Source organism: Erithacus rubecula, assembly GCF_903797595.1.
Source record: "Erithacus rubecula genome assembly, chromosome: 8".
In the NCBI taxonomy this organism is placed as follows: Eukaryota; Metazoa; Chordata; class Aves; order Passeriformes; family Muscicapidae; genus Erithacus; species Erithacus rubecula.
This window is the reverse complement of record NC_136659.1, coordinates 4,558,243-4,584,008: the sequence shown is the minus strand read 5'-3', so window position 1 is coordinate 4,584,008 and position 25,766 is coordinate 4,558,243. Positions and strand designations below refer to the sequence as shown.

Below are 25,766 nucleotides of genomic sequence, written 5' to 3'. Positions count from 1 at the left end.
ACAGCTTCTCACAGCCCTCTCCTAGTCATGCACCCAGCTGTCCCCCCTCTTTCACTTCCTTGTGTCCTCTAACCTCCAGTTGGCATTCACAGCTGCAGTGACTCACCAGACTCTGAGCTCTGCATAACAGAGCTGTTCATTGGAGGAAAGTTTAATTTACTGCAAATGTGCAGTTAGGTGGTAGTCTGTGAGGACAATAATTTAAAAAAGAATAAATTCCTTCCCTCAGATTTATTGGCTTTTTGTTTCCAGAGAAGATGTTCCCTTTTTATTTTAATATCTATCTGCTTGAGGGCCTCTACTGATTCTTTTTTCTGTTTCGGAGATTATTCTGAAACAATTCATAAAAGTAAAGGAGGCTCCTAGGTACAATTTTAATGGTCTAATTTGTTTTCAAACTCAGGGAAAAAGAAACCCCAGCTCTATTACTAATGACATAACAGCAAGGTAGTAATAAAAAGAGCAATTTTTGTTATAAAAGGGAAAATAATTCTCTTAGGCTTTTTTCACTAGATTATGTGTTGCATATATTTTAAAGATATCTAATGGCAAGGATGCTATTAATTTTCTTTATAATTAAAATATGGCTGATGACAAAGTGATATGCAGTGGGGTCCCTTTCTGCCTGCCCACATTTCTCAGTGGAGCAGTCATGTTCCCTGTCAGGACAGTGGTTGCTCTTTGGGTGGGAACATGCTTTGGGAAAAAACCAGCAGAATTTTAAAGCAAGCAGCAGATTAAATTTATGGTTCTACTTGAGTAAAAATCAGTATATAATTCTTTGCTATCTCCTTGAATAAGGAATCTCCTCTGTCTCCTTAGGGCTGAAGTCCCTAATTCTATCCCAGCTTTGATGTAGGCAGTATTTGGATTTTAGATGCACAGTAACAAATTGTTTTAAAGAGAGAAATGAGAAGCAGCTGAGGAGAAGCTGTTAGCTGGGATACTTCACATTTCACATATGTCAAGGATAGATTAAGATGTTAGTTGACCTTGGAAGCAAAGGTACTTTTGCTTGTTACCCTCCTTCCAAGCTGCAAGGAGGGATTTACTTATTCACTCTCTGGTTCTTAACCATGTGTTATGATAAAGAGTTCAGGGGCTGGGGGGAGTTGCTCTGTTTTGGATGGGTCTGGAAGCACTGAGGCATAGATTTCTCTTCCAAGCTGGAGATGGTGAGCTCTGATGTCATGACACAACCACTTTTGGGCACAAACAGCCCCTGTCCTTTTTCACTGCCTGACCTAAGCTCTTTCACATGGTTGCTGTTGGCCAGCATCCCATAAGCATCCCATAAGTGACTACACAGTGAAAAGGAGAAGAATAATCATCTCATGCTGTATATTAGCTTGCTGAGCAAATATCTTGGAATAGTAAGTGCTGCTCAAATGCCAGACTGTTGTATCTTTATTATGGTAGGACATTACCACATCAGGTCTGAGTGGGGACTGTACTAGCATTTATCATCTATTTTTGCCCAGTCACTTACAGTCCATCCTGCTCTCAGTTTGCAGTTTTGCCATTCCAAATCCCTTTAAATCCCTGATGAAGGAATTCCTCTTCCAGGAAAGCCAGTGAGGCTGACCTTCAGGAAAAACACACTTGTTAATTAAAAGAACATTTTTTCACTATCTTTAAGAGCCAAACCATGGATCACTTGCTTTATGTTTCTCATTTGTTAGAAGTGGGTAAAACTATAAAACACATTTGGTTCAAAAGAGCCCTTCACTGGAGTTGTTCTGTGGGCCAGATTGTCCTTTGGGAAAAGTTTCAAAATCTTTAATTTGAAAGTAAAGTGCTCCTTTTGTTCTATTGAAAATTTTCACACCTGACTAGATTGTACTTGAAAGCATTAGGGCTTCTGTGTAAAAAGAAAAAAAGCCCATATTTGCACCTGTAGGAAAGTGTGTGTTAGCAAGCAAGATCAACTGTCTCTTGTTATTTACTGTTTATTATTTTCTCACTTAAAATGTGATGCTGCCCAATGACAGATGTGAAATGCTCTGCTGTGGCTGGAGGATGCTGTGCCACCTGCTCTGCCCCATCTGCCTCTGGAATTGGAGTGCTTACAGAAAACCTGTGTGGAAATGAACACCTATGACAGTTTGCTGAAATACTTGCTACCATCCAGGGCACTACCAGAAAAAAAGAGTTAGTCAGGAATAAGAAGCCTTGATTAAAATAAAAAGAGTTAGCCCTTAATGTGTCCTTAGCTTTGCAGATTGTTGGGGTGCAATGCATGTTCCTAGTGCAGAGCCCTTCCTCTGGAAAGCAAGGCGAGTCAGCTCAGTGCTGTATCCTCACTGGGAAAGCAGAAGCACCTAAACATGACATGCAAAGTAACAGCCTGTGGTTCAAGCAGGATTTAGAGCTGCAAACTTCTCTGGTTTCCCTTGGCATTTGACCTCCAGTTATTGCTGAGTTTTGTGTGATGTTGAGGAGGATTTTTCTGGTTTAGGGAGGATACACAGTGCAAATCACACTTTGCAGCCTGGGTGCCTCTGGATCAGCACAATTATGGTAAAGCAATGGAATGGCTTGTGTTGGAAGGGATCTAAAAGATCATCTAGTTCCCTGCCATGGGCAGGAACAGCTTCTAGTATCCCAGGTTGTTTCATGCCCCATCCAACCTGGCCTTGAACACTTCCAGGGATGGAGCAGCCACAGCTTCTCTGGGAAACCTGTGCCAAGGCCTCAGCACCTTCAGTGTAAAGAATTTCTTTCTAACATCCAACCTGAATCTCTCCTCTTCCAGTTTAAAACCATTCATCCTTGTCCTATCACTATCTGCCCACCTGAGAACTCACTTTCCTCTTTTTTAAGAAATTCTCTTTAAGCCCTGGAAGATGCAATGTGGTCTTCCTGGAGCTTCTCTTCTCCAGGCTGAACAGCCCCATCTCTCTCAGCTTGTTTTTGTAGGATATGTGCTCCAGCTCTCTGATCATCTTTGTGGCCCTATGATCTTTGTTCACAGCAACCTAAAAAGGGGCATAATCTAAATACTGGATTTTTGTTGTGACAGCTCTTCCTATTAAGATAACTGGGACATGACCATACTCCTTTCTGTCTTCCAACAGGGTTGCAGTGGCTGCATTATTTCTGTGGGTGGGCAGATTCCCAATAACCTGGCAGTACCACTGCACCAGAGTGGAGTGAAGGTTCTTGGCACAAACCCTTTGAAGATTGACCAGGCAGAAGATCGTTCCATATTCTCAGCTATCCTGGATGAGCTGCAGGTGGCCCAGGCTCCCTGGAAGGCAGTCAGCACACTGGCAAGTTGGGATGTGCATCTGGGAAATGCTGAAGCAGCTGGGGGTTGGGATGTGCATCTGCTCAGGAAGGACTGAGTCACTGAGACACTTCAAGATTCTGAAGGCCTTTGGCAGTTTTTTACTGCCCATGTTGAAGAACTTTTTGATCCCTGTAAAGTGATGCTACAGCAGCACTGGCACTGAGTGGAAACTGGAAGGGAAATGTCTTTAAATCCTCTCACACAATCTGAGCTATATACCCAGCAGAAGTTAGCACCACTGACAGGCTAGTCTAGATATCCTGCTGGGCTTGAGATCTGTTTTAGCAGGTAGAGATTTCAAAAGAATAGAGATGTGTTGGCATTGCTCTTTTTTTCCCATAGAGTGAAGCTCTATGGACAGCTCTGAAACCAGGAATTTATTTGTGCAGTCCCCAGCTACTTTCCCCTCATCAAACTGCAAATGCAGTTAGAACTGAAATTTTGGAATGACTTTAGAATATTTTCTTGTTCACAGCATATTTTTCCTCCCTTTCTTTAGAGAGATGCAGTTGAATTTGCAAGGTCCGTGAGTTATCCCTGTTTGCTGAGGCCCTCCTATGTTCTGAGGTAAGGCTCAACATTGTGGGGTATGGACTCCAAAAACCTCTCTGAGACAAGGGAGAACAATTTCAGTGTGGAAAACTCTGTGCTAGGGGCACATGGCATTAAGCTGCCCATGAGACAACTGCTCAAACCAATTAATAAAGCCAATGGATCCCTGAAGTCCATCAGGCACAGATCAAAGGTAGAACATAATCATAAGAATGTCTGTTCAGCTGTGTTACCTTTTGCATATCTCAAGGCCAAAACCATCTGGGATATTCTTTCAGGTTCCTGAGACTGTTACCTGTACAATTAAGGCAGAAGATTGTTTGCCACCAGGAAAAAGAGTAACCTGCTGAGGCTGTTTATTGAGATGGGCATCTGTTTTCAGAAAATGACAGTGCATCTTTTGAATTCAGGTTCTTATTTGCCAAGCTTCTCTGCTTACAGGCATGTTTTATGTCCCTTCACTGTGGCAGCTGCTTCTCATTAAACAGACATTGTACAAAGTCCCTCATTTCCAACAGCCAGACAGACTTTTTGAGGAGGTTACACCAGCACATGGCAAACTCACAAGTTGTGAATGATTGCTCTTCTCTGTGAGAAGTTTCTTCATAGCTGGGTGACTCAGCACAGAGAGACAGTTTGCTGGGCACAGTTTACAAGTGAAAATAAATTGGAGACAGGATTCTTTTCATATGAAAGACACTCATATCAAAATGAAGAAGCTCAATATCAGTTTTTGGGGCTTTGGGACAAGCACGCTTTTTATTTTAAAGAAAGAAAAGGAAAAGGGTTTCTTCAGCTCTGAAGGAAATATCCTGCAGAAGATACTCCTGAATGAGACTTTTCTATCTGATCTCTAAGACTTGCAGTAAGGTTTCAAGCAAAATTAGAAAGCAGTCCTCCTGTCAGGAGTACAGTTGAATATAGCTAAATATAATGTAAAAAGTGCTGCTAATGTAATTCACCAGATTGTTAGGGAATACTTATTTTAGCCTGTTTCCATCTGTATTAAAACCATTTTGGGCCCATTCCATGTGTGTTAGTGCAGGGTAGGGGGACTCCAGGGGGAAAGATGGAACTGGAGGATGTAAAACTTGAGGAATGAGTATGTGAAAAGCCCTAGCATAGCCCTCTGCCTGGTCTGTCTGCAGAGCAGCAGTCTACAGCTGGATTTCTTCATCCTCTGGGCAGATACCCTCTGGCCTTTAATACTGGCCTGTTTCTTTGGAAAATTAAATGCCTTTCCCCATCAGTTAGGTTCTGTGTGTACCAGCTCACATCCTCAGTGGTACTACTGACACAAGTTCATGGATTTCTTGAACTCTATTGATTTATATCAACTGAAGAGGTAGATATAATCACCTAGGTACCTGTGTCTATTTGTCTTAGGATATAGTGGCTGATTAGACTGATAGATCCTTCTTCCACTTTTCCCCACAGCCTCTGTGGACTTGCCCAACAAAGGAAAGGGGAAGTTGGGCAGCAGTGGTAGAAATGCAACATCTTTTTTGTAAGATTCTTGTCATTAAAATGGACTTGAATCACTTGTTCTGGAGCCATGTTCTCTCAGATTCCCTTCACTCACTGCTACTGTGGCATTTGAGAGCTCTTGCTTACTAAAAGCATTAGAACTCACTCTAAAACTTATTCAATCCCTGCACTCTGATTTCTCTCTGAAGAATTCAGAGACCTCTGACTCACTGACTCCAGCAGTCTCCTGTCTTCTCTGGGAAGGATAGTGGAGAGTAATTGGGTACCACCTCTGCCTGTGTCCTGGTGCCTAACACTGATCTCTCCCTAGAATTCACAAGGGAAGCTTACCTGAGTTATCTTCTTTGCTGTTCTCCCAGTGGGTCTGCAATGAATGTAGTATTCACTGAAGAGGAAATGAAGAAGTTCTTAGCAGAAGCCACCAGAGTCTCTCAGGTACCTCTTTGTGCTGCCAATTCCATTTGTGTTGCCCTTATTTGTTTCATGTTTCCTGTGTTTTCTATCTCCTTGTTTCCTCACTCTTTCCCTTCCTTGCCTGGAGAGGAGCTGAGTTTGGCTCCTCAGTTTGTTCCCTAACTTGGGAGCCTGTGCAAATATCCTTTACTGACCCCAGCAGGATGCCTGCATGGAGTAGGAGCAGCAGGCAGCTGTTTTACCTGCAGGTACATTTGTGACCACTTAATTATGTAAATAAATGTAGTCCACTGAGCTGGGACCCTTCCAGACCTGCCAGTGGCAGGTTATGCCAACCACATAGAACTAGGAGCATCTTTCACCCACTTTCTCTATTGTTTTGCCTGGCTCCTTGGAGCAGCTAAATGCTTCATCTTGGCATCTCTTCTGAAGGTTTTTTCCTCTTCTTTTATTTTATTTTTTAATGGCCACTGTTCAGAACAGTGGCACAATAAACACTGCTGTCCCAGGGATCTTGGAGTTACAAATAAATGAATCAAAGAGGAACTCTCTGAAAACATAACTGGCTGCGGAAGGCAGACATATTACTGCTTTCTCAGGATTTTTAGGTGGTTAAAGCTTGAACAAGAACAAAACCATGAGATTTTTAAGTACATGAGGCAAATGGTGCAAGTTTAACTTTTCAGCAAGAAATGGTTCCACAGAAGCTCCCAGTATTAATTGTGAGCATCTTTGTGGGACAAAGTCTTAGTTATTCTGGTTCCAAAGCCTTATGTAGTTCTGCTTCATCCAGCAGACCTTCTCCAGGTAAAGGCCCTGACTGGTTCTTGTTCTGTTGTTTTAATGACTTTGCTCTTTCAGTGTTGTGGCATTATGGCATTTATGTTGACAATAATGTTCCAAACTTCTGATGCAGGTTGAGACAGATTGAAGTAAACAAGGTTGTGTGCACATATAAAATCTTCAGCTGAAAAATTGCAGCAAGACAGAAAGTAACAGGACACAAGCCACTAAATTTATGAAACAGTGTAGGCTTCAGCATTGTCCTTGCCTGTGAATTTACCCTTGCACTGATAAATGGAAGGAATTGTGTTTTATAACTTCTGGAGTTGCTTGGTATTTTTTCAAGAGGAGCCTTTAAAACATGCACAAACTGTCATTTATTTAATTTTATTCTCTAATAAATAATAGGCAGTTAATAGTGGATGGGACAGGTAAAATGTTGAGGCACAAAGCTGGCCAGGAAGAATGCAGATTAGAGTTTTTGGGAGCAAGTGTCTGGAAGAAGAAAGTATTAGAGGAGAGTGAAAGTGTGTGCTAGCATCCCAGAGACAGGCAGGAAGAAGAGGAAGGAAAACAATGAGTACCAGGGAAGGCAGTGGGAGTCAAAGACAGGTTGTTCCTGTAATTTGTGGCAACCTCTCCCTGGGAGACTTAGGAAACCAGGCAGAGAAATTAGAAAGGAATGGATCAGTTGCATAAAATGTATTTCTCTAAAATAGCAAACAAACACTCTACAAAGTCACTGAGGATGCCAAGGATCAGTTCCTTTATGAAGCACCATGTCCAGTGGGATGGCTGGGAGGCTCAGACCAAGGAAGAATTGATCCTGGGATTAAGGACTGTCTTTAGGAGATAGGATTAGAGGTCATTGCATCCATGCATTTCTTGTTATCTCCTTTGTGCCATGACTTCTATGGTTTTGCCCCAAATTTCCTTGTCCTGGTGTTGTTATGGAGATCTCAAACTTTTTGCATCAGTATTTGGGGAAATCCTACCAAGTTTCCCCCATTTTATCTTTGCAAAGTTCACTTATCTGTGGAAATGAAGATATTAATAGATTGATATCCTGTCTTTTGCTTCCAAAGTGTCCTAGGTGGTTTACAAATACTCTCTTAAAAAAACTTCATAATTTTTTTTTGTCTTGATGGCAGGATTACCCTGTGGTACTCACTAAATTTATAGAAGATGCCCGTGAGGTGGAAATGGATGCTGTAGCCAAGGCAGGAAGAGTAAGTACTTTGCTTTTCTTTAACATTAAACTTGTTTTTTCAGGACCTGAGACCTGCAAAAATGTGTAGTTTGAACCATTTACTATAGAGCCCCATATTCATGCAGAGGATAGTAAAGAAACAAGAAAAAATCATCTTAGGCTCAAAACTGTTGTGCTTGAAAAGCTCCACCTCTCTTACTGTATGCATCTAGCCAGTTATTTTTTAAGCATTGCTTATCCATGTAAACAAATCCTTTTGAATATAATTTTCAACAGATTTGAAAATCATTGGCTTCAGAAATGACTTTCATCAGAATTTTATCATGGGTTATGCAATTGCCACAGTTATTCCATTTTTTTGTAACTTCACCTTGCCTTTCATTACTCAGCAAAGGCAAAAGAAAAATCACAAACTTTGCAATTAACAGAAATAGTCTTTTTTCAATTTTAATTTTTAACCAGCAAACACAATAAATTTTTTGGTATTGAGATTTTTTTGCCTTGATGCAGGTAATTAAATTTAAATCCTTAGGCCTGGATTTCCTCTGCCTAAAACACCACAAAAGAGTGGGGGTAAAATAATACACCATGGATGTTAGCTCATGCTTGTTCTTGTTGGGGAATGAAGACTTTTTTGTGTTTTGGCAAGCAGAACTTAGGAAGCTGGTTTAAAGCCTCCTTAGCTTTCACCTTCTGAGCCCACATGTGTTAGAGATAGGAAGGAAGCCTTAGGATCTCCAGGCTGTGCTAGGTTTTATCATGGTTTTGATTTGCTTAACCACAGTAGCAAAGATGCTGATGTGATCTCCTCTTCATATGCCAAGTGTCTGCTTCAGGCATATTCTCTTCAAAATTTTGGGAAATTCACTTTTTGTCCTCCTCCAGTCCCATTGTCATTTGAGGTACAGTTCTGTTCAGGAGGCTGGGCTGTGCTGGGAGGAAGGAGCAGGCTCTGAGAGGGTGGAATGACTGAGTGCTCCCTCTCTGCTGTGTGCAGGTTATTTCACATGCCATTTCAGAGCACGTGGAGGATGCAGGTGTTCACTCAGGAGATGCCACCCTCATGTTCCCCACACAGACCATCAGCCAGGGAGCCTTGGAGAAGGTATGTGTTGCACCAGCACTGGAAAGAGAAAAAGGAAATGAGGGTTTGACTCTGCTTTCCCTCCACCACCAGTGGAGAAGTCAAATCACCACTGATTTTTTAAGGCCAGAGTGGTATGTGCAGGTGAAGGATGTCAGAGTGCCCCTGTGATTGGCTTGATCATCTGAACTGTATCCCAGTAATCTGAGCAGTGCACACTTTTAGACCCATAGGAATTTTTTTGTTTCCTTGGTTTAGAACCAGCAATAGAGGATTGTCTAATTCATACATATGCCATGACTCTCTTTCCACCTCCTTTTCTCCCACAGTACTTAAATTATTATGTCAGATGTATGACTTTCTAGCTGCCTGCTTTTCAAAAAAAAAAAAAAATCAGGATAAATGAACCTCACCTGATCTTGACTTTTTCCCCTTTCAAGAATAAACCTTGTGATACAGAGTTAGTTGTTAAGATGCATTTTTTAAATGAAATGTGCCATGCCCCTTTGTGTCATCCTGTTAAGGGTTTGCTTGGAAACCAGCAAAAGCTGTAATGCAATGATCTATGCTCCAGCTCTGTTTCCAAGAATGTCCAAAGTCTTGTTTCTGAAAATAGTCATCTCCTGGAGCAAAGCTATTCAAACCCCAGGTTTGACACACCTGGGAAATAAGACTTTTCTCCCAGCTTGTTCCAGAGTGTATTTACTCAGACACCTACCTCCCACTCATCTGTGATGGGACAGGCATGTTGGTGAAAGACTTTTAGGACACTTAAAAAACTTAGTTATTAGTTATTCTCAAATAACAAAACATTATTCATTATGTCACCAGGAAAGGCATAAAGACTCCAGTGTGCAGTGTAGGAATTGCTACAGGGCAAGGCTTTGATTCTTTGTTTTTCTCCTTCTCCTCTCTGCTTTCTCTCACACACACACACACACACAAAACCTGATTTTTACTTCTGCCCTCAAATGGCACTTCAGGCTCTAGGTTACTAGGGAAATTAAACTTTTGTTTTTGAAATAGTGCTATTGCCAAAATGTGAGTAGAGAGGAAAAACAAGGCAGAGAGAGATGATGCTTAAAGAAATCCACCACAAGTCTAGTGATTTTTTGCCATGATGCTATTTTGTGGAACTTAATTATTTCTTCTACATACACACATTTACACTTTTTAAAATTGTTTCTTTATAGATGAAAGCTGCTACAAAAAAGATTGCCAAGGCTTTTGCCATCTCTGGTCCATTCAATATCCAGTTCTTGGTGCAAGGCAACAATGTGCTGGTAAGAGCTGCTGTGAGTGTGGCAGTGCCCCTGCTGTGCTGAGGTGTGTGGGTCCTGCATCTCTCACTGAGGTTGAAGAGTCTGCTTGCTTTGTCTGTCAGCTGTGTTTCACTGTGGGCTGCTGTCCTTCCCAAAATTATCAGTTTGGAATAGGAAGGACAGCACTGCACCTCATCCCATGTACTGGATATCAGGGCTTGCAGAGCTCTGATATCTTCTCTCATCTTTAACTGTTTTGATGTTAAATTAAGCCTTCAAAGGGATTGAAAAGAAAGCAAGACAATGTAAGTGTTTAAACCTTTACTATAAGCTGTTAGGATGGTTATCTGCATAGTCCTACTAGTGCTATTAGCAACTGGAGTACAGCAGGTGTCTGACCCTTTGTGACTTTGTGATTGAGGAAACAGTGAATAAAAAGAAAAACCTGACAGGAAACAGAAGAGATGCATAATTGGTGAAAATTCCTGTTTGGTCTATGAGTTGAGTAAAATGTACTACTGTTCTTTCACATGTGGTTATTCAGAAACTCCACACAGGGAGAGAACAGGGTTTTCCCTTCCTTGCTTTCCCACAGCAGTGCCTGTCTTTCTCTGTGCAGCCCCTGCTTTTCAGTTGTACCTTAACTATTCTTACCCTTTCACTCCTCTTTATTCTCACAGCAATTCCTCTGCTGCTCTTGAACTCCCAGGTGGCTTCTCAGCACTTTGCAGAGCTTCTCTGGTACTTCCATGCCTGGCTGAATGGTTCCACACGTGGGTGAGGGAAATAAGGATAGTCCTGTCATTCAGGATGTGCCATTACCACAGAGAAAGAACAGGCTGGACTTCCAGAGCTGTTCCCAGTGCCTGTGCATTTGTTTCCATGCCTCTTGCACATTAACTTAGGATATACTAAAACACATTTTCTGAGTGAATCTGCTTCCCCTCAGTTCTAATATTCAGACAGTAGAGTTGGATCTCAGCTGAAGAACAGGCTGCTTGTATCTCAGGCTGGCCATTGCCCATCCCCCTTCCCTGTTTTAATAATGATCCCCATTTCTGTGTTTCTTATTTGACAGTCTGCCAAGAGGACTCAGGGCTGATTTCAAAATATATGAATCAATCTATTTCTTCCCTGCACAGTGCCTGACCTTGATATTCCTCTTTTTTCACTCCCACCAGGTGATAGAGTGCAACTTGAGGGCTTCACGCTCATTCCCCTTTGTGTCCAAGACTCTGGGTGTGGACTTCATTGATGTGGCCACCAAAGTGATGATTGGGAAACAGGTTAATGAGTCATCCCTCCCCACAATGGAACATCCCATTCTTCCATCCACATATGTTGGGATTAAGGTAAGGTTTCCAAAAGAACCACAGAATCCCCACCACAGAGCCAGCACATAACACATTAATATACAATTAGTACTTTAATGCCCAGAGAGGACAATTTACTCATTGGCCAAAGACCAAATTGGCCTTTTGTAGTTTCTGTCAAGATAAACTGTTTGGAAACTTTAAAGAAAAATCAGAGGAAAATTATCCAGTGAAACGAAATCTTCCTTTATTTTTAGCATCTAACCTACTCTGAATCCTGACAATGAACTGCATAATAAATTTACACTTGCAGAGCTGGACACTGAAATTTAGGCTATTTTATAATACTATATAATACACATGTGGATATCCTCAACTTTGTGTTGTCCCCCACATTTTAGTTGCAGGATCTGGGACATAAGCTGTCAAATCCACATAATCCCCTTTATTTACACCACTGGTTAAAATAGGGGTGAAAGCCTTGCATCCTTTGATTTCAGTAAGACCAAGGTCTTGCTTTCCATAATTATTAAGCTTGTATAGAACCTAACATAATAAACTGTATGGTGGATATTTTTTAATGCTTAGTGGAAGAAAAACAAATCTATTGAAGTTCCTAATCATAAAAAATCTAGAACAGTGATGCAGAAAATCCAAATGATAATGAGAATTGTTTATACAGAAACTTTCAAGCTTTAATAGCTTTCATTTCAAGTGAAAACAGAGGAAGCAGAAAACACTTAGCATCTTTCTACTAATAAAATGTTCAAAACTATTAAAGTGCAAGCCAAATTTGTGTCCCAAGCCAGTCAGTCTAGATACAGCTTTGCATTGCATTTTGATGCCACAGATAAGCATTATCTTAAATTCAAATTTGAGACTTTTTTTTTTTTTTTTTTTTTTGGTGAGTCTAATTTATTTTTATAAATTCCTACTATTTAGACCTGGGGCTTCAGCACTGTTTTTAGCTGAACTGTCAGGAGTTTTGTCTCTCCTGGGAAATCTGTCTACAGAACAGAAAACCCAGCTTTGTTCTTGAAAACTTCCCCACAAAGCTTTTTATACTGCTTGCATTCTGTGTGGATTTGTCAAATATAAAGACCTGGTAGCACCTTTGGAAATGGTAAACTTTGAAAAATATTCCAGTTTAGCCTGTTTGTTGTTATTCATGCATCATATTTTCAATCCTCTTACAATTTATTGCTAGTGGTATTTGCCTGGACACAGGATCCTGTTTCTTCAGCAGTTCTTAGAAGAAGATAGGAAAATATTTTCCTCTTTCTCAACATAACTGCTCCTTTGTGGATTAGAGCACCACTGTTTGAGCTTTAGTGACTGAAATAATGTCTTGCCATGTTTGCTTCCAGACTGCTGCAAGTATCAGGGCCTGACCAAGAATAAATCCTGGGTAGGGAATGACTGACTGAATTTTAAATAAAAATGGGTTTAGTTGCAGTAGCAGAGTCTGCTCCCAGTGATGCATTTTCATGTTAATGGCTGATAAAAAATTAGGGAGGTCGTGGAAGGCTTTGCTGCTTGTTACCTTATTTTAATGTACATTAAAATAATCTGTCTTGTCTGCCATATCTCCTCTTGAGTTAAAATTTTACTTACAGTGGGGAAAAAGCTGATCCAAAAGTCACAAAGACACACAACATTTTTTGAGGAACCTTTTGAATTTCTCCTGTAGTTTTAGATGTGGAGAAACCCTACAGAAAATTACTCAGCAGTTGGAAATTTTTTCCATGTTTGTTACATGTGGTCATTGGTTCTTTAACAGAGACTTTGTTCTTCTCCCTCCCTTCCATGTTTCTTATTTTAAGATCAAATTAGACTAGAGAACTCAGTGTTGTGATCAGATTTCTCAGATAATAATAACAATAGCAATAATAATAATAATAATAATAATAATAATAATAATAATAAATTATTAAAAATTAAAAATAATAGTGAGGAGGGGGCTTTCAATTAGCATATAAAGCCAAAAAACATTACAAATGTATATTTCTGCATGGGGGAGAGGGAAAATAGGAAATAATCTGCAAAGTTTTGTCTTGTTTGCACAAAAAAAAGTGCATTCTTGTGGAATAATTTTATTTCTGCAAATGTGACATTTCATGGAGAACAGTGTTCTCTGAAAAAACAGCTGGATTCAGATAGTTTCTCTCCTTGTTCCATGAATTAAGTGCTTCACAGCCTTTTTGTTTAAAAATGTGTCCTTAAAATTATACTGATAGTAGGCTACCACTGACTGAAAATCCACCACTGGAATATGAGCAGATGCAAGAGTTGGATAATTGATTTATTGGTGGAACACATGGTTATTTTTTCCAGTCCATCATCAAGATGCTAAGGGAGCCACTTTGCCAAATAGTCCTTTGCTTATCAGCCTTGACCACTGCTTTTTTTTGGATGAAATAATGTCTCTCTCTGTCACTTCCAAGCATAGCTGGAATTTTTATATATTTTTAAATGATCCCATTTTTATTCTTTCTCTCTTCTGCCTCTTTCTTTCACCAGGCTCCAATGTTTTCCTGGTCCAGGCTGAGAGATGCTGACCCAGTCCTCAGATGTGAAATGGCCTCTACTGGGGAGGTATGTCTTAGATTTGCTTTTTTCTTTTCTAAACCAAGTTGACTTTAAGCATCATGAATCTTTGAAAGTGATCTTATTACTGCCTGAATCGTGATGGCATCTGCTGCTTCCTCAGAAAATTGAAAACATCTTTCTCAGCTGTAAAAGCCACAGTGTCCTGGAAAACCCAGTTTTTTCAGCCACTGGATGTCCCTCTCTGCCTGCATGTCAGCTCCCTGGGTTGGACCTGTGTGACAGCCTGAAATGAGTTTATCTGGGAGCTGTTGGGCTCTGGGAGGCTGCTTCATGTCTGCTGTGCCATCACCAGGCACTTGGCAGAACCTGGGCTGCTCTGTTGGGTGTGAGCTTGGGGATTTCAGGAGCTGTTTTCATTAGGGAAAATTACCATTTGAATGTGAAAAAGTGCTCTACCCAGGCACAAAGTAAGAACAGCCCTAGGTCTCCCACATCTCTCCAGAATGACTTTATTTTACTCTTCATAATGTGCTGGAAATCAGTATTGCAGAAGATTTCCTTTCAGTATAGTTAATGGGCAGAAAGAAGTCAAGTGACTTCTGTGACTTCCTGATTTTCAGAACAAATTTGAATACACAGACAACCTCCTCACCCAAAAAAAAAGAATAAAAATGTAACTAGGGACAAGAATTATTTTTCCAGGCTTTATACAGAGTTAGAGATTACCATGGTCATAAAGGAAGGATTATTAACTTTTATGAGTTGGAAAGATCCATATTCACAAATGCCATAAAGTGTGACAGTTATGAAAGTCTTTCTTGTAGTGAAATAAGGATAATAACTTGCTTTGGGTAAAATGCTCAGTTATTCCTCACAGACATTTTTCATACACATGACTTGATCTGGCCTTGAATTTGTCACATCTGTCTGGCAGAGATTTATTTTGCTGGAAGCCTTTGCTCCCACAATAGGAGAAGGCAGAGTGCTGGGGGTCCCTTTTTTTTATTTTTTGGGGTTTTTTTTTTTTTTTTTTTTTTTTTTTTTTTTCTTCAGCAGACCTGGCAAATCATAATTTATTTTCATTAAATACTGGTTTCTGCTCACCATGGTGAGACCATGAATTTGAGGGCTCACCCTGGGATGGGAAGAACCATAGGAGGAAAATGAGAGAGCAGTTCTCAATCAGCTCCTTTATCCCATCTGTGTATTTTTGGTAGATTTGTTATTTCAAAGAGAAAAATCAGTGACAGTTTCTGCTGCTGGTTGTTTTCCAACAAGTGGAATTGACCAGAAAAAGTGAAGGTTGGTTGGTTGGTTGGTTGGTTTTTTTCTTTTTAAACTTTCACAAAAGCTCATCCATTCCTCTTTTTGTCACCAGAATTCCAAATTTTGGTTAGGAATGCAGCTCAGCCCTTTCAGAAGATTGTTATCATGTGATAGTCTGTGAGCAACCAAGCTCCACATCCTGTTCTGAATGCTGGAAAGCTGCTAAATGATTCTTACTGGTTTCTTCCTCAAATGTTTCTTTAAAATTACAGTTTATTTGCAGGCACACAGAGGAATAAGCCTGTGTGCACAATTCTCACTGGTGTCTAAGCTTCTATAATGTTAAATAATTTCCAGTGCAATCCCAAACACTGGAGCAGAGGCTGCATACAGCATCCCAATAACTTAGAATCAATTGTTATTCCTCTGTGTGCTGTTTGAAACTAAACCACTGCTTATTCCTCCATTATTTCCTCATTAAAATGATGAGATTTGTCTGTGATGATTTTATGATTTATTCCCATCCACATGCCTGCAGGCTCCATGCAGAGCAGTCTGACTTCTTCACACAGAAATAAAGGATCCTGTTTGAAAGTGCCATTCCTGTTTCTTTTTAAAGCAGCGTTTTTGGGTTGGTTTTGGTTCTCCCCTCATGCATTCTTTGTGACTTTCTGCAGGTTGCATGCTTTGGGGACGATGTGTACTCTGCTTTCCAGAAGGCTCTGCTTGCCACAGGGTTTAAATTTCCTAAGGAAGGAATTTTGATTGGAATCCAGGTGAGTCCTAAAAAATCAAAGCTGAGAAAGGAACAACAGAGAGGAACTCAGTAGTTTTTGCCTTGTTTTCATTCGTGTGGCTTTATGGCTTAAATGTGTGCTCTGCATTTCATCCTGAAGACAGTGAGGAGCAAACAGCATGGAGAGATCTTCACTGGGTTCAGTAAAGCTGCTCTTGTGGGTTCCCCTCTGTCTCCTGACAGTTTCTACTGGCAGCTACAGAAGCTTGCTGGGGGAACCCTCGTGGATAGCTGCAAGCAGAGACTTGGATCAAAATGCTCTGAGAGACATTTCTGGGTCAGCAAAGGCTGTAGATGGTCAGCTCAGAGAAACATCCCAGCCAGAACCCAGAGCTCCCTCTGTGCTCCCTCCATGTTACATTCCCATCATATGAGCTCCCTTCATCTCTGCATTGCCTCTTGCCCTTTTCAAACCCATTCTCCTCCACACCTCCCAAACAGGGAGGCAGTTCCATGCTGCTAAGCTTTCCCCAGGAAGGCACATTTCCTTCCAGCAGAGCTGCAGCATCATTGACAGTGCAGAAAAGCTGATGTTGTGGGGGTGTTGTGGACTGGTTGTTGGTGTAATGCTGGTGGGCTGTGAGGCATCCTCAGCTATGGCACTGTCTCATTCCTCTCCTCACTGGAATCACAATGGGAATGTACTTGAGTGCAGTGGGGTTAAAGGACATCAGTCTGTCACCAAAACTGTGGCAATAGAAGAAATTCTCCAGCAGCATCTTGTAAGTGTTAGAGAATCAGGCTGTACTTTATTCAATCTTTTCCCAGACCAGGTGTCTCCAACCACACCAAGGGGTCATGTCTGTTAATGTCCATTTACCTCCTCTGTATCTTCTGTAGGTGTTTAATTCTCAGAACCTAGGAATCTTCTCTTTGTTGATTGAAGCCCATCAGATCTCACACAGTGAAACTCAAACCCCTGGTGAACAATCTTTTGAAGAGAAACCCCAATTCCTTACCTCCTTGAATTCCCTAAAACCCCAATTCCCTACCTCCTAAAGCGTGGGCTTTAGGGCTTCATCTCTTGTTGTCATCACTGAAAATTACTCTGTGTAACAGAAAGTTTAAATGATGTCATTATGGGAATGCTCTCCAGTGCTATGGGTTCTGCAAAAAGCCTTTAAGTGAGGAAGTTGCTGATGAGTTTGCCTTAGGAGTAGCCCTGCCCCTTTCCCAGGCCTGGATCAGCAAGGAGGCTGTAGTTTCAGGAAAAGAAAAAAGTCTTGGTTCTTTATCAAGGAATAGTTACTGACTGCATAAGGTGCTGAAATCAGAGACACTTGTAAACTTTAGGATGCATGTATGTTCCTCAAAAATTCATTGACTTCCAATACATCTAGAACATTCTTGGGCCCCATAGAACCATCTGATTGCTTCCTGCCATTTTCACATTGTGCTTGCACTAAGCTCATCCTCTACATGGTTGCATGAAGCTGATAAAACAAAACCACAGAATGGATGAATTTGCCTGTGAGACAACTGGGGTGTGAAAAATGTCTTTGGCTGTTTGTGCCAGCAGAGGATATGAAGGAAGTGTATGGAAAGCATCCAGAAAGGAACATGACTTCTGCTAACAAGGATTACTGCTGAGTCCTTAAATGTCAACATATATACACACATCTGGACATGGAAGCAGTTGCTCTAAGTTACCTCTAATTAGCAGAAAAATTCTTGCTACCTAGATGAAGTTTAAAAGTTCAGTATAAAACTCTGGGCAGTTCATACAGGTACTGTATGTCTACTGTATGTACTGCATATTTTAAGACAGCATTTTTAAAAGGAGAAAAGCAAAGCCAGGAGGAGAAAAAGAAAAGACCAGTGTTGAAAATTTAAGTGTGTTTTCTGAATAGCAGCTAAAGGGGAGTGGGCAGAGAAAAAGTAATTTTAGCTATAGAAAGCATTTATGTAAGTTCTGTGTCAGTAGCTGTTAAACTGAGTGAAATGTTCTTTGTACAAAGGTGCTAAGAAAAAAAAAAGGGAAAAGAAAACAAAGCCAAAAGTTTAACTCCACAAACCTTTTAAAAGTAGTAGGATTCTGTCTTTTTAATGAGTGGTTTACAGTTCATTTTCTTGCAAAAGAAACTTAAAAACATCAGATCAATCGCTTAAAGATCTCTTGCATCTCAGCATATTTCTCCTATAATTAAACTCCAGATCAAGAGACACAAAGTTGATTCTGAGGTATTGCCCCCTCTCCAGTCTGGAGATTGTCACCTGCACACTTTTCAATGGTCTCCTTTGAAACAGAAGGGAAATAAAGCCCTGTGAGAAGGGAAGGTTGAAATGTTGACCTTCACCTGACATGTGGACTATAAGTGCTCTGAATATTGGCTGGAAAAAAGGGAGGGGAGCCCCTCACTGCAGAAACAAGAGGCACAAGACAGAAAGCACAAAGCCTGCAGTAGATGGTGAACTCAAAGCACATCCCAGTTTTGAAGGCTTCATTGCTTCATGACTGGCACCTTGCTCTGATTTTTAGAGTGGATTTTTATCTATTGCAGAGAGAGAAATAAGAAGCAAAATGTTCCTGAATTCTGCTTCTCCCCAAAGTAGCTAGGCTCATATTTCAGTGATTTGGTATGCTGCACATTTACACCTGTGCTATTAATCATGTTGAGGTTAGAGGACACTGCCTTTTTGAAGGTAAAAGTCAAATAGATGTAGTTAACAGGAGCAGAGAGGGAGATCTTGCTTTCCTTGCAAATGTTTCTGGGGTGCTTTGCAAATCCAGAGTCAAACTGTGCTGCTGAGCCCAGTATGCCCAGCAGTGAACCCACCCTGCTGGGGAGCTTCCAGTTCCAGTGCAGTTCCAGTGCTAATCCTCCTGGTGCCAGGCTGAGCTGTGGATAACCAAATTATCACCCCCAGGGTCAGGCAGGTGAGTGCTCCTTGGCATCCAGGGACAGCAGAAGGCAGGTTGGGCAGCTGGTGGGGACTGTGAGCAGTTCACAGCTTCAGCTGTGAGCACTCAGTCCCCTGCACAGGTCAGGGATCCCCAGGACCTGAGAGGCCTGATGCTGTCCCAGGGTACATGGAGTACAACTTCCATGCTAGACAAATGGATCTCTGGCAGTCTATGTGAGCTGATCTCCTACATCTCCCCACAATCTGCAGAAATCTGAGATGCTGAAACCCTGATCTGACCATTAAATAATTTCTATTTTATGCAAAAGGAGTTGAAAAGCTTTGTTTTTTTCTTTCCTGATTGGGCTATTCAATGATGTCTCTGGGATGGAGTCCATCTGTCTTCCATTTATGCTGGTGACCACCAGATGCAGAAAGCATTGATAGAGTATTTTATTTTTAAATCCTTGCACTCCAAGTCTGTTGTTTCAAGATAACCTTCTGCCTTGGTTCCTTATATACCATGATTTTTGCATATTCCACAGTGGATTTGGATACAAAATTCAAGATTATCACAGGGGATGGTTTGGCTTCCTTTAGAGCTGGATCTCAGTGAGAACTGCTGTAGCTGTATTGAATGAACTAAGGATGTAGCCCTTTATAAATAGGAAGGCTTGCTGGAAAACATGAGGGGTTATAAGAAATGTAACTTTTCAGATAAAGGAAAAAAAAAAAAGCAATTCTCCTATAATAAATACCTTCCACTAAGTAAATCTGCTTGTACTTTTCACCTTTAGTAACTAATGGTTTCTTACACAGGTTATTTCAGCCAGCTTGTAAATCTGAGGCTGCTCCAATGCAAGCTGACAGCTGTAATTTCTTTTCATAGAGAGGCTGCTTTATGTGTCACAAGTGTTCAGTACATGTTTGATAGAAGTTTATAATGCTGTTGTGAAAGCCAACACCCCTGACCACAAGGCAGACCCATTCTCTCTGATTGGGAAGCTGCCAACCCTGTCACATTGTGTATTTATATTTTCCAGCTAATGTACAGAATGAGATGGCTTTCAGAATGAGTGCTCAGAAAAAAAACCCCAAAAAACCAAAAAAACAACACAACAAACCAACCTGTTTAGTCCTTTTCTTCTTAGGAAATTGTTGACCCTTCAGGATATTGGTCTCTCACCCATAGAAGTTAGGTCATCAGTAGCTCCAGCAGGAACAAATGAGCTTGTAATAATCTTACTTGCAAATGTGCATTAGACCAGACCAGGTTAAAGCTAAAAGGAGGGTTTGGCTTGCCTTGGCAGTGAGAAGGGCATGTGTTGCATCTGATATTTGCATTGCTGGACCTTCAACATCCCAAAGATACTTAGGCTGATACTTCTGCTCACCTGTTACTCTAAAAGGGCCCAAAGCCCAGCCATATATGTTATCTGCCAGAAGAGAAAGCAAATGTTTGAGCAATGATTGAAAATATATTGAATTAGGAACTGAGGAGACTCTAGTTGCCATATTTGAGAAGGCAATTGCCCAGATATTTAATATACAGTAGTAAACCTTTAGTGGTTGCATTCTGAATTAGTATGGGAACACTTACTCTGGTGTAATAAAATATGTCTTAGCTCAGAGTGACTTGGGCTTCAGGATCCAGACAACTGTCTTGGGAATGGTACTGTCCATGCACATGCAGGCATTTCTGTCCATGCACACACTCAGCACAGAAAGGTGTATTTGGCTTTGTGGAGGAGCTTCATGTTGCCCAAAAATGTTCTGTTCCAAGTCCTACTTTTGGTGCTATATGTAAAAATTTTCCTTTTTTCAGGAGTCCTTCCGCCCCAGATTCCTCAGTGTGGCAGAACTACTGCATGAGCAAGGCTTCAAGGTAGGTGGTTCCACTTAGTTAAAGCAAGAGAGCTTTCAAAATCTCAAATGTCCTCAACCTGCTACAGGAATGTTGGAGTTTCTTTGGTGTTTATGGTGTTTACATCACTCTTGTAACTCCTCTGCATTATTTTGCATCCATATCTTATGGAAAAGCAGCACAGCCACTGGTGAGAGTTCTAGTTTTCAAAACTTAAAGCTAAACATTAAAAAGAAAATAAACATGGCAAAAAAAACTACAGGTGATTGAACTTCATTCCTATTGAAAGTCACAGGGATTTAGGTTTTCCTAAGCCACTTCACTGCTTCTGGAAGTGCTACCATTCATTGACTATCATCCATCAGGAAATCACAGATAACAGAAAGCTGGGAAAGTAATTTTCTGTTTGTTTTCTGTATGTCTCTCTATATGGAGAGACACCATTTTTATGAACAATGCCCTCCAAGATCAGCTCTGACAACAAGGCTGTGTGTTGGGTCAGGCCCACATGATTTCAGTGAAAAGCTTTGTATTGTGAAGTCCATAGTAAATAACCCTTTCTTTCCTGGGACAGCTTTATGCCACAGAAGCAACCTCAGCCTGGCTCAATGCTAACAGCATCCCAGCAAATCCTGTGGCATGGCCATCACAGGAGAGCCAGAGCCCAAGCCTCCCTTCAGTCAGGAGGTAAGAGAACCACTGCTCTTGTCAAATTTGTGTTTGCAATCCAGGACAGCAAATTGCTGGCCCTGTTGACATCAATGGTAGGGATTTAATAGGACTTTGCATTAAATTAAAAACTTTTTGTTTTTCTGATTCTGTCTGGAATTGCCACAGTAGGGAGGTTTCAGCTTAGTATGGCTTAGATGTATTGCTCCATGCTGTATTTTCATACAAGGACACATGAAATCTGAATATTTAGCCTGTTAATGACAGTCAGTCATGCCTTTAACAGTGTTGTGCTGAGCTGTATCAAGGCTGAATATTGCTTTGCATTGCTGACTGGAACTGAAATAAGTCCAAAATCCTGAATAGAGCTTAGTGCCTAAACTCCTCAACTTTTTTTTCTTGAGCAAAGACCAATCTCAAATGACATTTTCCAGCATTGTTTAGCTGCTTGCCTGTTCTATTCATCAGAGGCTTTTATTAGGAAGGACACACTGTCATACTGTGTTGTGCATTGTCTCTTCAGGCTGGTGATGGATGGCAAAATAGATCTGGTGATTAACCTGCCCAACAGCAACACCAGGTTTGTCCATGACAATTATGTGATCCGGAGGATGGCTGTTGACAGTGGGATTGCTCTGCTCACTGACTTCAAGGTACTTCCCATATTGTTATTTCTCCTCATGGACATAAGAGCCTTCAGAGCTTCCAAGCCCCTGTGACTCCAGTCTGTTTGGACCCTCATTATCTCTGACAAATAATGTATCTGAAAATCATGACCACACAGTGGTTTAAATACATCTTCTTTTTGCTAGTGTACAAAATGACATTGCTCTGAGTTAAACAAAACCAAACCAAATCAAACCAAACAAAATAATATAAATTCTGAAGTCCTGAGTCCTGTGCTGTGCAGCTGAAATTGTTGCTGCATCATTTTCACTTCAGAGCAAACATCTCACACAGGGTTGCACGTAACTTCCTTAAATTAGGCATGGGAAGCAGTTTTTAGTGGAGTATTATCCTGGCATGGTCCTTAAACCTTATAGCAGGATGTAGATGTGCTTTCTTGAATGATCCTTGGGGCAGTCCAGTTCAGAAGAGCCATCCATTGTAGTCCCAGTTGCCAGCTATTATGGGTTTGTAGCTCCTGACAAACCCCTTTCACACTGGGGAAAGATATTTCACATGGGGAACAGATATTAGGCCATGCAAAGTGGAACTCCTGCTGCCAGCAGTACCTTTGCAAGTGGCTTTGGCTGTCACAAAAGACTCACATCTGGTTCTCATTAAGCACAGCAGCCAAACTCCCACTGATTTTGGTGGGCACTGACATGGAACCCAGTGACTTGAACTGGTGTCCAGCTGTTCAAAATCTTCTGCTGTGATTGGAGTGAGTGGAGAGCAGGGGGAACAAGCTGAAGGTCCATGGGATAATGGCCAGACATGATTAGCAGGAATGGGGAATTGAAGAAGCATCCTTTGCCTACTAGCAAAACATTCTGACAACCACAAGGGCACCCATCCAAAATTTATTACCACACCTGCTTGATGCCTTTCACTGAATTGTTTGGATTGTAGAGTTTTAATCTCTGAGTTTGAGGAAAAGTAACCCTGGTTCTCTTTACATTTGGGCTGTGGTGGAAAAACAGCTCTCATGGGACTGAGATGTCTTGCAAGGAAGCCTGGGCACATCTGCATCTCTCCAGCTGGACACAGAGGCTCCAGAGGGCTGGAGTAGCTCCTGTGCACATACACCTTGAGATTGAGATTGGTATTGGTTTGGATGAACTCAAGGACTGGACCTGCTCCAGGAGGTTTCAAGGTGCCAGAGCAGAAGTGTGGAGCCTGCTCTGTCATGCAGCCTTTGCCATGCTCACTCCTCCTCTGCTCTGTGTTGACAGGTGACAAAGCTTTTTGCTGAAGCTCTCAAATACTCTGGAAAATGGGACTCCAGGAGTCTCTTCCACTACAGACAGACTGAGAGTGGAAACTCTGCATAGAACTCTCTCCAGCCTGCAATCTCACTGCTCCTGGTGCCTGAAAAAGAGTGGATTTCACATCATCCACCTAACCATCTTTCTATATATTTTGCTTTTGTTTGGTCTTTTCCAGCCTGCAGATTTGATGGGAGAAGAAGGCTGTATATGTGTGTGTCCTATAACTTCTTCCAAGTTCTGCTCAGTCCTTCAGTCTATTGTCGTGACTATTTTTTACATTTTTGTTAAATGTTGTGAATTCAGGTGCCTCTCCCTGTATCATAAAATCTCTTTCTCAGCTTTGTTTCTGGCTTCAGAAAGGGAGAACTCCCCAAGGACTTCCACATGTTGCTGTCCCACATTTTGTGCCGCGAGTGTGGGCATTAAAATAAAATCCTTTGAAAATGAAGTGAAAGTGTTGCACTGCTTTACCCCCTTCCAGTTAAATGACACTTTCATTTTCATTCCCACCTTCTCTGCTGCTTTTTCAGCTCTGGCAGCACCTTCAGCCGCTGTCTGTGAGGCAGATCCCTGCTGTAGCATGTGGGGTGTGTTATCCTTATATGAACATCAGCACTGCAAATAATGCACTTCAGGTGGTGTGGATGAGATGACCAAAACCTGGGCTGCTTCTTGTGTGTGCTCCCAAGTTCCCTTGAGTCCCAACAAGCTTTGAATAGGGAGAGAGAATCAGGGTGAAGAGGTTTTCTGTTGTTTTTGTTTGTTTTCTTTTTATTTTTAATTAATGCTGAAACATATCAGGATATAAAATCTGATGACAGCTGTTACTGATATGCACAAAGGTGTGTGTAGAGTCTGTGATGCCTTTAGTTACCAAGGACTCTCTGAACCATTTGGTTTTGCCAAAACCAAATTTTGAGCCAGGCTTTATTTCTGGTTGCCATCCCAAGTGCTCTTGGTATTTCTTCAGTACTATCTTTTGTGATGACCACAGCCCTGCCTGCTGTGCACAGGGAGAGCTTTGCACTTTTAGAGATGTTATTTTAAAAACTCACAACAACAAAAGCCCCCAAACCAACCAAAACTCCAGAAGAGCCCAAAGGCATCAATTGTTCACCCATTCAGTTGTGAAATGGGTGACTAATGGTGGTTAATGAAGCAGCACTCCAAAGGCAACCTGCACATATTTTTTCAGTGGCAAAAATCCCATTAACAGCTGGTGTCATCTCACATCCACCTCTCCTGCTTTCACCTCTAGTAGAGAAAAAAGCAATGTTCTTCTTTTATTTTGTCACTCATCTTATGTTGAAAATGAAATAAATGCCCAGAGTGTGACAGCTACTCATTCTTAAATTCTGCATGGCCTGCATTCTGTCCTTTTTTTAAAGTCTTCCTTTTAAAGCACTGAACAGTGATCTGCCAGGAAACCATCATTCTTATATGTGACAGTGACCACATCATTTAGTGCAGAGCTGCTGAAATGCCCCAGAGGTGAGGAGGTGCTGGGAAAAGAGCAGTAGGACACCTTCAGCTGTGTGCATTCAAGAGAAGGGAGAAGCCCTGATCCCCTGAGATGGAAATGTGAAATACAAATGAAGAGATAGAAGATAGAGCAGTGGGCTAGCAGATATTGGAGAGATGGGAACTTTTGTAAAGGGGCTGCCAGTTCTGGAAAAATGAGAACTTTGCTGTTAATTCACCTTTGTTAGTCAGTGTGATAGTTAGCTGACATTTGTGTAACTATTGCCTGGAAAGGCTGACCTGGAACAGAGACTAGACAGAGCAAAATGAATAAAATAGGTATTTATTGAAAGGATTCACTTTAGGCAGTGCAAGAGCCAAATCAAATTCAAGATGGATTCTGGTCATGAGTTTTACATTTTAATAAGTTTTGTTTCATCTACATATTGGAGTCAATTATCCAACCACAGCCCCAGGCTATGGAGTCTCAGCCTCCTGCCTTGCCCCCTTTCCCTCTCTGTTGTTTCTGCTTTTTGGGTACCAGTTATCCTTGATTCTCTAGCTAGAAAGGAATTACTTTGTCCAACTCCCCTGTGAACAGACCTTCCTAACTCCTAATCTGAAGTTTCAGTGTTACACACTAAGCAGCAGAGATTCTGACAAATATAAAATCTGAAACCCAAGGCATCATTTCTATGTGTACATGTCTATATACACAGCTGTTGCTGCAGGTAACTCAGTGCACAGCTTCTTTGGTGTCCTCAGGCTCTCATGCAGTTGGAGTGGAATCCTGTAGAAAAACACAACGGGGCTGAACACACACTGAGTACTCTGTCATTATTGCAGTAATGTTAATGTTTTGCTGCTAAACCTTGGGTCCTTTCCCCCACTGTGAAGCAAGTGACAGGAATGTCTTTTCCCACTCAGACCCATCTATTCATACACCATCCCCTGCCTTTGTTTCATCTTGTTTTGGTGCCTTCC

At 41.3% G+C, this 25,766-nt stretch overlaps 1 protein-coding gene across 1 annotated transcript in view; it reads left to right on the top strand.

The window, feature by feature from the left end:
• CPS1 (carbamoyl-phosphate synthase 1) overlaps positions 1-23,761 on the top strand; it is a 76,022-nt gene extending 52,261 nt beyond the window's left edge. Inside the window, exons 25-37 of the mRNA XM_079310611.1 lie at positions 3,078-3,276; positions 3,796-3,859; positions 5,692-5,767; positions 7,681-7,758; positions 8,737-8,844; positions 10,017-10,106; positions 11,267-11,437; positions 13,919-13,993; positions 15,892-15,990; positions 20,680-20,739; positions 21,293-21,405; positions 21,911-22,040; positions 23,286-23,761. Coding sequence (XP_079166737.1) covers positions 3,078-3,276; positions 3,796-3,859; positions 5,692-5,767; positions 7,681-7,758; positions 8,737-8,844; positions 10,017-10,106; positions 11,267-11,437; positions 13,919-13,993; positions 15,892-15,990; positions 20,680-20,739; positions 21,293-21,405; positions 21,911-22,040; positions 23,286-23,384 — 1,362 coding nt within the window. The 3' untranslated portion in view covers positions 23,385-23,761. The remainder of the gene's footprint in view (positions 1-3,077; positions 3,277-3,795; positions 3,860-5,691; positions 5,768-7,680; positions 7,759-8,736; positions 8,845-10,016; positions 10,107-11,266; positions 11,438-13,918; positions 13,994-15,891; positions 15,991-20,679; positions 20,740-21,292; positions 21,406-21,910; positions 22,041-23,285) is intronic.
• Positions 23,762-25,766: the final 2,005 nt, after the last annotated feature.